Below are 15053 nucleotides of genomic sequence, written 5' to 3'. Positions count from 1 at the left end.
TGCAAGGTCGATGACCTTACGAATCCAGGCTGAGATAGTGTTCTTTTTTATCCTCCTCTTGACCCTCCCTACGCTAAAAAAAGGCGCTGACACGCGAGGCTGAGCTGCTACCGTGCATTTAAGATTTTATCTCAAATATTTCACTAAGCAGTTGATCTGGGTCATCATTAACAGAGTTGCCAAGGGAACATAGCCGAAACTAGTTACTGGGTTCACCCCGGAGGAATACCCCAACAAGTAACCCCGAGGGTGCTCATCTGCATTTGCTCACGTTTGTCCACAAATGCAGGCTGAACGTAAGGTGGGCAAGCAGAGGCTGAGGTCACAACATCCAGAAGCACAAGTGTTTACTTTGGTATAAGATCTCCGGAGTCTCAACCCCTGGGGAGGCATCTGTGGGCTCCCGCTGTCCCCTACAGACGTAGGACCCTGAGGAGCTATTCCTTGCACAGGGAACCTGTGAGCCCCCAAAAAATGCCAAAGCAGAACCACCGCTTCGGCAAAATAAGAACCCCCTACAACGGAAGTTGGCTCTTTTTCTCTAGGGGGAGCAAAGTTGACTTCTGAACCGATATGTTGTCCCGGGGTCAAAGGGCAGCTTCCGGAGGAGCCCAATTGAACAGAGTCAGATGGCGAGGTTTCTTCGCCTTCAAGAATGACCCTGAAGGAGAAGAATCCCTCTTTGCCTTCTTCCGCCACCACTGGAAGGGTGGCCACTAACAACACTCAACACAAGGAGACGCCTGCAGGCAGATATAATTTCTGCATGCAGGATCGGTCTCCAATGCTGACATAAAGCTGCTGCAACAGTGCCCTTCTAGTCCAGGATAAACCAGCACAATCGATCCTCACGTCAAGCACACCTGAAAGAAAAGAAAAGTTTCAAGTTTTAGGCCAGTTGTTTAATGTCAAGTTTGCGGGAGAGAACAATGTCTGTTCTCTTCAGAGCTGAAATGAAAAGTGACATATTGTTACTAGTGTGATTGTGAGTAGGATGGCAGGTCTAGCCCATGCTCCCCACCCCGGCTAACCTCGCTTAAATGTCTTATGGCTAGTTTCAACAGTCGCCAAAATATATCGACCTTGTGAATGGCAAAAGTGTTTGTATATAATGCCGGAACAAAATCGACTTAAAAGGTAAAATTTTTCATAGCATTGTGAAAGATTTTGACAAATTTAACTGCATTACAAAAATTATTTACAAAATCAAAATGAGCACCCAGTATTACCTGTAAAATTAGATCGTACAGAGGTTTCACCATAGTTGACATTAATTTGGGTTCTGTATCTAATCCCTGAGGAGAGGCATAATACGAAACATCCTTCAAAGGAATATAATTATTAATAAGCGCAACAACAGCATGATTCCCAACAAAAGCAGCCATTTGGGCAGCAGTCCTGCCTAGGGTATTGACATGGTATGGCCTTGCATTGTTCTCAAGGAGAAGTTGTACAGTCTCGATATCTCCCGACAGAGCAGCAAAGTGAAGAGGTGCATATTTATGATCATGACTATCATCATTTACATCTGCTCCCTGAAAGGAAAACAAAGTATTATTAAATTCATCTACTTGAGGCTACAGTGTTTCAATTGATTACTAATATTATCATTATTAATATAATTATTATTATTATTAATATTATAGTATATCAAAATATTTTGCAAATATATTAAAAAAGTTTCTTATTACAGAACACTTTAATCTTGAGGGGCATAATAACTTATATATCAGTCTATTAAAATATGAAGTATGTTTTTCACTCTAGGTCCATTGTGTACATCTGAGAGACTAAAGGGGACTTATTGCGCATGCATTTTTTCCCATGGTTTGGGAAGCTTTCTGTGCATTTACAATGACGTATTTGTCAGGTGGTTTTTTTAAACCAATCAACAGCTTACAAGTACTTCTTCATAAGTTCCTGGATGTTGTTCTAAAAATGATATTTTCATATTAAAATAAATTTTTGAATATACTTACCTGGTGGATATATATATAGCTAACGTCTCCGACGGTCCGGCAGCCGATTCAAAACTCGTGGGCGATCGAGGGGTTGGATTGCTGGGTGTACACTAGCGCCACCATTCGGCAGGATACCATCACTATTCCAAAGTTCTCCAGGTCTTCTCTGCCCGTAGGGTCTCAAGAGGGGCGGAGGGGAGGGCGTTAAATTATATATATCCACCGGGTAAGTACTGTATATTCAAAAATTTATTTTAATATGAAAATATCATTTATAAATATCTAACTTAGCCGGTGGATATATATATATATATATAGCTGATTCACACCCTTGGTGGAGGGTAAGAGACCAGCATTAAACATTGTAGGAATATAGCTCAAGAGTTTTGATACAAAACAAACTTAAGGGTTCATACCTGATAAGGAAGCTGACTTTAATGATACTTTGCCTCATTAGTCCGCTATCCTTATGAAGCCCAGCGATCCACTCAGGGGGCTGAAAGACCTCTAGGAGCTGTCATATCTGGGGTGAACACCCCTATGACAGGACCTCCACCAATACCCTTGATCTGGGCGCTCTCAAGAAACAAGCTTGACCACCCGCTAAAATCAAATGATTGCGGAAGACTGTCCCAGTCTCCACATACAACCAACAAGATAATAGTTTCAAGAGAAGAAAAAAGGTATTAGGATAAGGGGAATGTAGTGGTTGAACCCTCACCCACTACTGCACTCGCTGCTACGAATGGTCCCAAAATGTAGCAGTACTCGTAAAGAGTCTGGACATTCTTTAAATAATGTGAAGTGAACACAGATTTACTCTTCCGGTAGGTTGCGTCCATAATGCTTCGTAAGGAACGATTTTGCTTAAAAGCCATTGACGTTGCCACAGCTCTGACTTCATGAGACTTTACTTTCAATAATCGAAGGTCAGTCTCACTGCAGTGAGCGTGAGCCTCTCTAATTAAGAGCCTGAAAAAAATATGATAAGGCATTCTTAGACATCGGTAAGGAGGGCTTCTTGACCGAACACCATAAAGACTCGGATTCACCACGTAAATTTTTGGTTCTGTCAATGTAAAATCTAAGTGTTCTCATAGGTCATAGGACTCTCTTTATCTTATTACCAACCACATCTGACAGGTTGAGGATCTCAAAAGATTTAAGCCATGGATGGGAAGGACGCTCATTCTTGGCTAAGAAACCATGCTGCAAAGAGCATACTGCCTTACCAGTACAGAAGCTGACGTTCTTACTGAAGGCATGAACCTCACTAACTCTTTTTGCAGCAGCAAGACTCACTAAGAAAAGTGTCTTGAGATTAAGATCTTTAAAAGAAGTTAAGTGCAAAGGTTCAAAATTTCTCAGACGAGAAATATGATATTTTGATTATAAAATAAATTTTTGAATATACTTACCCGGTGAATATATAGCTGCAACTCTGTTGCTCGACAGACAACTCTACGGAAAAACTCGCCAGCGATCGCTACACAGGTTGCGGGTGTGCCCAACAGCGCCATCTGTCGACCAGATACCCAGCTCTTATGTAAACAAAGACTCAATTTTCTCCTCGTCCCACTGCGTCTCTAATGGGGAGGAAGGGAGGGTCATTTAATTTATATTCACCGGGTAAGTATATTCAAAAATTTATTTTATAATCAAAATATCATTTTTAAATATTTAACTTAGCCGGTGAATATATAGCTGATTCACACCCAGGATGGTGGGTAGAGACCAGTAATATATGTTTACATTTTATGAGCTAAGAGTTTTTTATTTCATTTTAGAAGTTATCAAAATAACAAAAACAAAATAAATAGGTACCTGGTAAGGAAGTCGACTTGAACAATTACTCTGCCTTTTAAGTACGTCTTCCTTACGGAGCCTCGCGATCCTCTTAGGATGCTGATCGACCCCTAGGAGCTGAAGTATCAAGGGTTGCAACCCATACAACAGGACCTCATCAAACCCCTAATCTAGGCGCTCTCAAGAAATGACTTTGACCACCCGCCAAATCAACCAGGATGCGAAAGGCTTCTTAGCCTTCCGGACAACCCAAAAAACAACATTAAAAAACATTTCAAGAGAAAGATTAAAAGGGTATGGAATTAGGGAATTGTAGTGGTTGAGCCCTCACCCACTACTGCACTCGCTGCTACGAATGGTCCCAGTGTGTAGCAGTCCTCGTAAAGAGACTGGACATCCTTTAGATAAAAAGACGCGAACACTGACTTGCTTCTCCAATAGGTTGCGTCCATTATACTTCGCAGAGATCTATTTTGCTTAAAGGCCACGGAAGTTGCGACAGCTCTAACTTCGTGTGTCCTCACCTTAAGCAAAGCTTGGTCTTCCTCACTCAGATGTGAATGAGCTTCTCGTATTAACAGTCTGATAAAGTAGGATAAAGCATTCTTTGACATAGGCAAAGATGGTTTCTCAACTGAACACCATAAAGCTTCAGATTGGCCTCGTAAAGGTTTAGTGCGCTTTAAATAGAACTTAAGAGCTCTCACAGGGCATAAGACTCTTTCTAGTTCATTGCCTACAATCTTCGATAAGCTGGGAATATCGAACGATTTAGGCCAAGGTCGAGAAGGCAGCTCATTTTTGGCTAGAAAACCAAGTTGTAGCGAACATGTGGCTTTTTCTGACGAAAATCCGATGTTCTTGCTGAAGGCATGAATCTCACTGACTCTTTTAGCTGAGGCTAAGCATACCAGGAAAAGTGTCTTTAAAGTGAGATCTTTCAGGGAGGCTGATTGTAGCGGCTCAAACCTGTCTGACATGAGGAATCTTAGTACCACGTCTAAATTCCAACCAGGTGTAACCAAACGACGCTCCTTAGTGGTCTCAAAAGACTTAAGGAGATCCTGAAGATCTTTATTGTTGGAAAGATCTAAGCCTCTATGCCGGAAGACCGATGCCAACATGCTTCTGTAGCCCTTGATAGTGGGAGCTGAAAGGGATCGTCCTTTTCTCAGGTATAAGAGAAAGTCAGCTATTTGAGCTACAGAGGTACTGGTCGAGGATACAGAGACTGACTTGTACCAGTCTCGGAAGACTTCCCACTTCGATTGGTAGACTCTAAGGGTGGATGCTCTCCTTGCTCTAGCAATCGCACTGGCTGCCTCCTTCAAAAAGCCTCTAGCTCTCGAGAGTCTTTCGATAGTCTGAAGGCAGTCAGACGAAGAGCGAGGAGGCTTTGGTGTACCTTCTTTACGTGTGGCTGACGTAGAAGGTCCACCCTTAGAGGAAGACTTCTGGGAACGTCTACTAGCCATCGAAGTACCTCGGTGAACCATTCTCTCGCGGGCCAGAGGGGAGCAACTAGCGTCAACCTTGTCCCTTCGTGAGAGGCGAACTTCTGCAGTACCTTGTTGACAATCTTGAACGGTGGGAATGCGTAGAGATCTAGATGTGACCAATCTAGGAGAAAGGCATCTATATGTATTGCTGCTGGGTCCGGGACTGGTGAGCAATAGATTGGGAGCCTCTTGGTCAGCGAGGTTGCAAAGAGATCTATGGTTGGTTAGCCCCAAGTGGCCCAAAGTCTCTTGCATACATCCTTGTGGAGGGTCCATTCTGTTGGAATTACTTGCCCTTTCCGACTGAGACAATCTGCCATGACATTCAAGTTGCCTTGGATGAACCTCGTTACTAGTGAGATGTCTTGACCTTTTGACCAGATGAGCAGGTCCCTTGCGATCTCGTACAACGTCAGTGAGTGGGTCCCTCCTTGCTTGGAGATGTACGCCAAGGCAGTGGTGTTGTCTGAGTTCACTTCCACCACTTTGCCTCGAAGGAGAGACCTGAAGCTTTTCAAGGCCAGATGTACTGCCAACAGCTCCTTGCAGTTGATATGCATGATCCTCTGACTCGAGTTCCACAGTCCTGAACATTCCCGACCGTCTAATGTCGCGCCCCAGCCCACGTCCGATGCGTCCGAGAAGAGAACGTGGTTGGGAGTCTGAACAGCCAGGGGAAGACCCTCTCTTAAGATGGTACTGTCCTTCCACCAAGTCAGACAAGACTTCATCTTTTCGGAAATGGGGATCGAGACCGCTTCTAGCGTCTTGTCCTTTTTCCAGTGAAAAGCTAGATGGTATTGAAGCGGACGGAGGTGTAGTCTTCCTAATGACACAAATTGTTCCAGGGATGATAGCGTCCCTACCAGACTCATCCACAGCCTGACTGTGCAGCGTTCCTTCTTCAGCATGTTCTGGATGCATAACAGGGCTTGACTTATTCTGGGGGCCGACGGAAAAGCCCGAAAAGCTAGACTGTGAATCTCCATCCCTAAATACACAATAGTTTGGGATGGGACCAGTTGTGACTTTTCCAAATTGACAAGGAGACCCAATTCCTTGGTCAGATCTAGAGTCCACTTTAGATCCTTCAGACAGCGACGACTGGAAGAGGCTCTGAGAAGCCAGTCGTCCAAATAAAGGGAGGCTCGGATGTCCGATAAATGGAGGAATTTGGCTATATTCCTCATCAGCCTCGTAAACACGAGAGGAGCTGTGCTTAGGCCAAAGCACAGGGCCCGAAACTGGTAGACCACCTTTTCGAAAACGAATCTCAGAAAAGGTTGGGAGTCTGGGTGGATGGGGACGTGGAAGTAGGCGTCCCTTAGGTCTAAAGAGACCATCCAGTCTTCCCTTCTGACTGCTGCTAAGACTGACTTTGTGGTCTCCATGGAGAACGTCTTCTTTGTGACAAAGACATTCAGAGCACTGACGTCTAGCACCGGCCTCCACCCTCCTGTCTTCTTTGAAACCAAGAAGAGGCGGTTGTAGAATCCCGGAGATTGAAGGTCCGAGACTTTGACCACCGCTCCCTTCTCTAGCAAAAGAGACACTTCCCGTTTCAAGGCTCGTCTCTTTTCTTCCTCTCTGTACCTGGGAGAGAGATCGATGGGAGACGTTGCTAGAGGGGGTTTCCGTACAAAAGGGATCTTGTACCCCTCTCTGAGCAACTTCACAGATTGTGCATCTGCGCCTCTCTTCTCCCAGGCCTGCCAGAAGTTCTTGAGTCTGGCTCCCACTGCTGTCTGAAGTTGCGGGCAGTCAGACTCTGCCCTTAAAGGATTTGGATCCTTTCTTCTTCCCTCGCTTCCCTTCGGCACGAGCACCTCCTCTGCTGGAGGCTCTGCCACGAAAGGGCGGAATAAAGCGAGACGCTGGAGTGTCCATCCTTGGTCTAGCTGACAAGGTAGGCAAAGGGGGAGCTTTGCGAGCTGAGGACGCAACAAGATCGTGAGTGTCCTTCTGCACTAACGAAGCGGCTATTTCCTTTATCAGGACTTCTGGAAATAGGCACTTGGAAAGAGGAGCAAAGAGAAGCTCAGATCTCTGGCACGGTGTAACTCCAGCAGAAAGGAATGAGCAGAGAGATTCTCGCTTTTTTAGGACTCCGGACACAAATGATGCAGCAAGCTCATTAGACCCATCACGGACGGCCTTGTCCATGCAGGACATAATGAGCAAGGAAGTCTCTCTATCTGTCGAAGAGATCTTCCTGCTTAGGGCTCCTAGACACCAGTCTAAGAAGTTAAAAACTTCAAAGGCCCTAAAGATTCCTTTCAAAAGGTGGTCCAGGTCCGATGATGACCAACAAATCTTTGAGCGTCTCATGGCAAGGCGGCGGGGAGAGTCTACAAGACTTGAGAAGTCGCCCTGGGCAGAGGCAGGAACTCCCAAGCCGAGAACTTCTCCCGTGGCATACCAGACGCTCGATCTAGAAGAGAGTCTAGCAGGGGGAAAAGCAAATGCTGTCTTCCCTAAACTCTTCTTGGACTGTAACCAGTCTCCTATCACCCGCAAAGCTCTCTTGGACGAGCGTGCGAGGACGAGTCTAGTAAAGGCAGGTGCAGTAGAAGGCATGCCTAAAACAAACTCTGAAGGCGGAGAACGAGGAGCCACAGAAACAAACTGGTCAGGAAACAGCTCTTTGAAAATAGCCAAAACTTTTCTAAAGTCCAAAGAGGGTTGAGTAGACTTAGGCTCGTCCAATTCAGATTGTTGTTCATCTTGATGCGTAGCAACATCATCATCAGAAAGTTCCTCATCCGACAACTGATGAGGAAACGGCAACGGAGTGGGTAACGGCTGCTTCGCTGAGTCCGGTCGCACTGGTGCATGCGTGACTGAGCCGGACGCAACGTCATGGACCTGCTGCCCAGTCTGTGAGCTGGCAACAACCATGGTAGCGCGAGGACGCACAGCGTCTACCCCAGACTGTCTAGACTGACTGGGTTGCGCAGTGGAAACCACACTGGGTTGCGGAGGTTGACGCACCGCGTCAAAACAAGGCAACTCTGAAGGTTGTTGAACATCCAGAACGTCAAAGGCAACCTCCGTGCGTCGCTTAACGTCAACATGCGGCTGGCAGACCACACTGGAACGCATGGGTGGAGGAACTCTCTCAACTGGTGTGCGTGAGAAGGTTACCTCAGCGTCCACAGGACGCACAACCGATCGCTTGGAGGGTTGTAGGCTAGGTACTGCACTAGCTGGTACGGCAGCAACCTTCTCCGCATGAAAGTCCTGCATCAGAGACGTAAGCTTAGACTGCATGTCTTGCAGTAAAGACCACTTAGGGTCTACGGGAGCAGATGCGGCGACAGACGGTGTTAGTGTCTGAAGCGATACCGCTTTGCCTCTCTTAGGCGGTGAGCAGTCATCGGATGACGGCAACGAGTCCGAACTGACCCAGTGGCTACAACCGGGCCGTTGGACTTGTGCTGAAGGGACCGATTTACGTTTTAACGGTCGCGAGACCTTGGTCCAAAGTTTCTTGCGATAAACACCTTCAGACGACGAGATATAAATGGGCTCTCTCGTCTTAGGTAGGTAGGAGCGATCTTGGGGAGATACGCCCGATACCACGGAGGGAACGTCTGTTCGCTGATTAAAGCCTCTCGAACCCATGCGTTGTACGACATTGCTTCTCCCCTGGACTTGGGAGCTTGCAAGAGGTCCCGGACTAGGAGGACGACAGGCACGAACAGACGAACCCTCAAGCGCAACACTGTCCACAACACTATCACTTGGCACTTTAGCACTTCCCACTGCACTTTGGCACTTAAGCTCCTTAACATCCGCCATGAGCTGATTACGGTCACTAGCAAGGGACTCAACTCTCTCACCCAGAGCCTGGATGGCACGCATCATGTCAGCCATCGATGGTTCCTGAGTGCCAGGAGGGGGGTTAGGAGCAACCACTACAGGGGAAGGAATAGGTTGTGGGGCATGAGGAGAGGATACATCAATAGATCGAGAAGAACTTCTCCTAACTCTATCTCTCTCTAGCCTACGTGTGTACTTTTGAAATTCGATAAAATCGAATTCCGAAAGGCCAACGCACTCCTCACACCGATCTTCCAATTGACAGGTTTTACCCCGACAATTGGAACAAACAGTGTGAGGGTCGATAGAAGCCTTCGGAAGACGCCTAGAACAGTCCCTAGCATTGCATTTCCTAAATTTGGGAACTTGTGAAGGGTCAGCCATTTTGAATTGGTCAAGGGAAAATTCCAAAAAACGATCTAAGTCATCAACAAAGAATCCGATACAAAAAAGAGTTCAAGGATTTATTTGAAGAAAAACCCTGCACAGCGAAAGCTCAAAACTAGAATATAGTACTTCACCAATTAGATGTGAAAAACTCCAGTTTAGCAACAGCGAGTAAAGTACAGTACGTCTTGTCGACACGTCGACAGAGAGAAAATTGAGTCTTTGTTTACATAAGAGCTGGGTATCTGGTCGACAGATGGCGCTGTTGGGCACACCCGCAACCTGTGTAGCGATCGCTGGCGAGTTTTTCCGTAGAGTTTGTCTGTCGAGCAACAGAGTTGCAGCTATATATTCACCGGCTAAGTTAAATATTTAAAATTAAGGACACATCCAGGTTACAAGCTGGCGTCATTACCCCATGCTTCTTGGAAGTCTCGAAAGACTTGAGAAGGTCTTGAAGGACTTTATTGCTCGAGAGATCTAGGTTCCTGTGTCTGAACACTGCAGCTAACATGCTCCTGTAACCTTTAATGGTAGAGGCAGAAAAGTTACGTACATTCCTAAGGTGTAGCAGGAAGTCAGCGATTTGAACTATAGAGGTATAGGACGAGGAATAGGAGGTGGCCTTGCACCAATCTCGAAATACCTCTCATAAAGACTGGTAGAACCTGATGGTAGAGGATCTCGTTGCTCTGGTAATTGCTCTAGCTGCCTCCTTCGAAAAACCCTCGAGCTCTAGAGAGTCTTTGATAGTCTGAAGGCAGTTAGATGAAGCGTGTGGAGGCTTTGATGGAACCTCTTCATTGAGAAGATCCAACCGCCTTGGCAGGCTTCTTGGAAAGTCCACCATTCACTGATGTATCTCGGTGAACCATTCTCTTGATGGTCAGAGGGGAGCAACCAACATCAACTTAGTCCCTACGTGAGAGGCGAACTTCTGTAGGACTTTGTAAATGATCTTGAATGGGGGAAACGCATACACCTCCAGGTGAGACCAGTCCAGTAATAACTAATCGACATGGACTGCCTCTGGATCTGGAACTGGAGAGCAGTAAGAAGGAAGCCCCTTCGTTATTGAGGTTGCGAACAGTTCTATGGACGGACGTTCCCATATCCGTCATAGTTTCTCGTACACCTCCTGATGAAGAGTCCATTCCGTGGGAATGACTTGGCTTCTTCTGTTTAGGCAGTTTTCCATCACGTTCCTTTCTCCCTGAATAAACCTTGTAAGTAAGGTGATGTTTCTTTCCTTCGTCCAAACTAGGAGATCCTTTGCAGTTAAGTAAAGGGACTGCGAGTGGGTCCCGCCTTGCTTAGCGATGCAGTCTAACGCTGTGGTGTTGTTTGCGTTCACCTGCACCACTTTGTTTTGAATTAGTCTTTGAAACTTTGCAGGGCCAAAAGAACTGCTAGAATCTCCTTCTAGTTGATATGAAGCTTTACGTGGTCTTTGGTCCAAAGGCCCGAGCACTCTAGAGTGTCTAGTGTTGCTCCCCACCCCGCGTCCGAAGCGTCTGAGAACAACACATAGTCTGTGTTCTTGTGGGCAAGAGAGAGGCCTTCCTGAAGTCTGAGATTAACATCCCACCATTTCAGGCAAGTCATGATCGTTTCTGGAAGTGGAATGTACACTTCTTCTAAGCCCTTCTCCCTGTCTCAATGGTGGTTGAGGTGAAAATGGAGAGGGCGTAGATTGAGTCTTCCTAGGGAGACAAACTGCTCCAGAGACAAGTGTTCCCAGTGGACTCATCCACATCCTTACAGAGCAACTGCTCCTTTTTCGATAAAGATGAATCTTTAAGAAAGCTTGCTCGAGTGTTGATGGTGATGGAAAAGCCCGAAAAACTAGACTCCGTATCTCCATCCTCAAATAGAGAATAGCTTGAGATGGGGTCAGTTGAGACTTCTCCTTGTTACTAGGAGACCTAAGTCCTTCGCTAGGGTCAAGGTCCATCTGAGGTCCTTCAGACAGACATCTAAGTAAAAGGAGGCTCTGACACCTGTCGAGTGCAGGAAGCTCGCCACGTTCCGCATGAGCTTCGTGAACAGAAGAGGAGCAGTGCTGAGACCGAAGCACAGAGCTCGAAATTGGAACACTTCCTTCCCATACACAATCCTTAGATATAGTTGGAAGCTCGGATGGATAGGGATATGGAAGTAAGCGTCCTGGAGATCGAGTGAGGCCATCCAATCGCTTTCCATTACTGCTGCAAGCACAGACTTGGAAGTTTCCAAAGTGAACTTTGTTTTCAGGATAAACACATAGAGCACACTCACGTCCAGCACTGGTCTCCAACCTCCTGAGTTCTTTGAAACTAGCAGAGGAGGTTGTACAAGCCTAGAGACTGAAGGTTTAGAAAACTTCACCACAATTCCCTTCTCTAACAAGAGAGACACCTGTAGGTGCAAAGCTTGTCTTCTTGCTTCCTCTCGGTATCTGGGAGAGAGATCTATCGGCTTTTGGACAAGACGAGGTTTCTTTACAAAAGGTATAATGTACCCTTCCTTCAACAAGAGGACAGACCATTGGTCTGCTCCTGTTCCTTCCTAAGCCTGCCAGAAGTTCTTCAATCTGGCTGGAGGGAAAGCAAAGATTGACTTGCTAAGACTTCTTATAGTCTTCAACCATTCTCTCAGCAAACGTAAAACTCTCGTAGAATACCGAGAGAGCACGATTTTAGAAAAAGAGGGAGCTGTAGCAGCCAACCCTAAAGTGAATTCTGAAGGAGGCGAGCGTGGAGCAGCAGGAACAAAATGCGAAGGAAAAACTTCCTTAAAAAAAGGCATGATCTTCTTAAGATATAAAGATTGTTAGGCAGATCTAGGTTCCTCTACTTCAGACAAGATACCCAAAGGTACAGCTGGAAAGGAGAAATATCCTCTTCATCCGGAAGTCTAAGTCTCTAATTGGTTGAGAGCCATTAAGAAGTTGCGATGGAAAAGCTTGACAACTAGCATCAACCTGTCGATGAAGAACAGGTAGAGGTTGAAGGACGACATCATGTCGGGACTGCATCGACATCACGTCGGAACTGCATCGACGTCACGTCGGGACTGCATCGACGTCACGTCGGGACTGCATCGACGTCACATCGGGACTGCATCGACGTCACGTCGTGACTGCGGCGTCTTAAGTTCGATGTCACGTCGTGACTGCGGTGTCTGACATTCAACATCACGTCGTGACTGCAGTGACTGCAGCTCGACGTCACGGTTGGACTATAAGGACTGACGTTCGACGTCACGGTTGGACTATAAGGACTGACGTTCGACGTCACGGTTGGACTATAAGGACTGACGTTCGACGTCATGTCGAGATTTACGATCAGTACCTCACTTGACAGCAAGGTTAATACTAGGGCTCACGTCAGCGTGACTTAAAGCCTCACGCTTAGATTATTGATGAACTGAGTCATGCTTAGCGGAACCGTAACGCTCCGCAAGTAAGGGTTCCTGTCAAACAGGAGCAGGACCGTAGGACTGCATTAAGGTGGACAGCTAAGACTGCATGTCCTGCAAAACACTAAAGTTAGGATCTTGAACACAAGGATCAGACCGTGACGTCGGGAACGTCAGTTCGTGAACGTTAGCACTAATAACGGGAGTAGCAGCACTCGTCACGTCTGGAACAACCAGATAATACAACGGCACCGTGACTCTTTGCAGGGGCCCCCGGAGCCACAAAATCTGACGTTAAAAAAGAACGTTTAGCAGGCGAACCTTCCTCTGATGAAGGTATACGTTCCGGGCTGCTCCAGTGACTCCAGCTAGGATGTTGACTTTGTTCTGAAGGAACCAATTTCCTCTTAAGAGGCCGTGAAACCTGACGTCAGAATTTCTTACTAAGATGAACGTCATCGGAGGACGAGGAGAACTTAGTCTCGTCTCTCTTATAATAAGGACGATCGTGAGGAGCAACGACTGCAGCTCGTGAGGGAACGTCTGTTCATGGTTTAATACCTATCGCTCCCTTTGGTCTTGTGACATTCCTTCTCCCAGGGGTTGGGGAGCTTGAAAGAGGTCTCAGACTGGGTGAGCGGCAAGTACGAACAGACGAACCCTCCGCAACACTGAACTTATTTTTCGCACTTTTTTCACTGACACTCGCATCTTTTAATAATTTTACATCGGACATGAATAAAGCTGATTTCTATCTGTAGCAAGCAATTCTTCCTTAAGCCAAAAAGTTAGAATTGCGAAATATGTCCTTTAGTGTAAGCTCATTAGTACATAATTGTATCACACATGTAAAAATGAATAAACATATACATATATATAAATAAAAGTGAAATATATAAAGTAAAAGTTAAAAAGGATCAGTGACTTGAGACGAGACTAAAAAACTAGATCGCTAAGGACTACGTTTTCTCTCTTTCTCTCCCTGTACAGTGACTTGGGACGAGAACAACAAACTAGAATGCGAAGGACTACGTTTTATCTCTCTCTCTCTCTCTCTGTACAGTGACTTGGGATGAGAATAAAAAACTAGATCATGAAGAAATGACAAATTCGGAGATAATTTGTATTTTTCCTAACCATACAAACCTTAGCTATTTACATAGGGTATTACTTTCGGCGTAGCTGAATGACGAGCCATTAGATTTTTAACGAGGGTTAACTACCCTCTCGCTAGTTAGCGAGGGGGTAAGGGAGGAGTAGCTAGCTACCCCTCCCCCCCTCACACACCGGTGAACTGATTCACTTCGCTTAGAGGTAGGACTTCACGGGGGACAGGGCTGGCGGGCAAATATGTGTAAATAGCTAAGGTTTGTATGGTTGGGAAAAATACAAATTATCTCCGAATTTTTCATTTGTTCCGTAACTGAAATACAAACCACGCTATTTACATAGGGTGACTTAACCCTTATGTAGGGTGGAAAGTCCCTGCCTTACTGGCTTTGGCTTTTGCCTGGGGACTCAGAATCCGAATGAGTAGCACTCGAGAAAAGGAGTCCCTGCACCTCGCAAATTCCTTGCTCCGCAAGGAACGTGCGGCCTACATAAGCTTGTGTGTGAAGGAATGAAGTGTGACTCGTCCTAGGAAGTTCACCCGAAGTCCTTTAGATGGAATTCTAGGCTAGGACGTTCCCAATACCACCTCGTCAGGGTATGGGGGACGCGACAGTATTATATTAATACTAGGAACACAAGGAAGCATGGTTTACCTGCAGTGGTTTGAGGTCAGCTATGCAGAGAACCAGGATGCTGCTTTCCCCAAGAGAGGGGAGGATGAAGAAAAGAGTAAGGGCCAGACATACTTTTTCATTCATGCAGTCTAAAACCAGGTAACAATGCCCTCAACCTTCTGCTACCTGTCCATTAAGGAGCCTGAGGTTAGACCAGCTGTTGTGCAGCTACCACTGGGCCGATAGAGAAAGTATCCAGGCTCCTGTGGGTCACGTCCTGCAGGTAGTGGGCTGTGAAGGTCGTTTGACGCTTCCAGACCCCAGCTTGTAGCACCTGTGTCACAGAGAAGTTTCTCTTGAATGCCAGGGACGTTGCGATGCCTCTGACATCGTGTGCTTTAGGGCGACGTGACGGAGGAGGGTCTGGATTCAGGGCATGATGGATGACCCTT

The 15053-nt window shown here is 46.2% G+C and overlaps 1 protein-coding gene across 1 annotated transcript in view; it reads right to left on the bottom strand.

The window, feature by feature from the left end:
* Nucleotides 1-15053, bottom strand: part of LOC137619507 (ankyrin repeat and MYND domain-containing protein 2-like) — a 62003-nt gene that overhangs the window by 27086 nt on the left and 19864 nt on the right. Inside the window, exon 2 of the mRNA XM_068349599.1 lies at nt 1230-1535. Within this exon, the coding sequence (XP_068205700.1) occupies nt 1230-1535 (306 nt within the window). The remainder of the gene's footprint in view (nt 1-1229; nt 1536-15053) is intronic.

Source organism: Palaemon carinicauda, chromosome 26 (assembly GCF_036898095.1).
Source record: "Palaemon carinicauda isolate YSFRI2023 chromosome 26, ASM3689809v2, whole genome shotgun sequence".
Taxonomy (NCBI): domain Eukaryota; kingdom Metazoa; phylum Arthropoda; class Malacostraca; order Decapoda; family Palaemonidae; genus Palaemon; species Palaemon carinicauda.
Note: the sequence above shows the minus strand (reverse complement) of the source record. Positions and strands in the feature narration are given on the sequence as shown.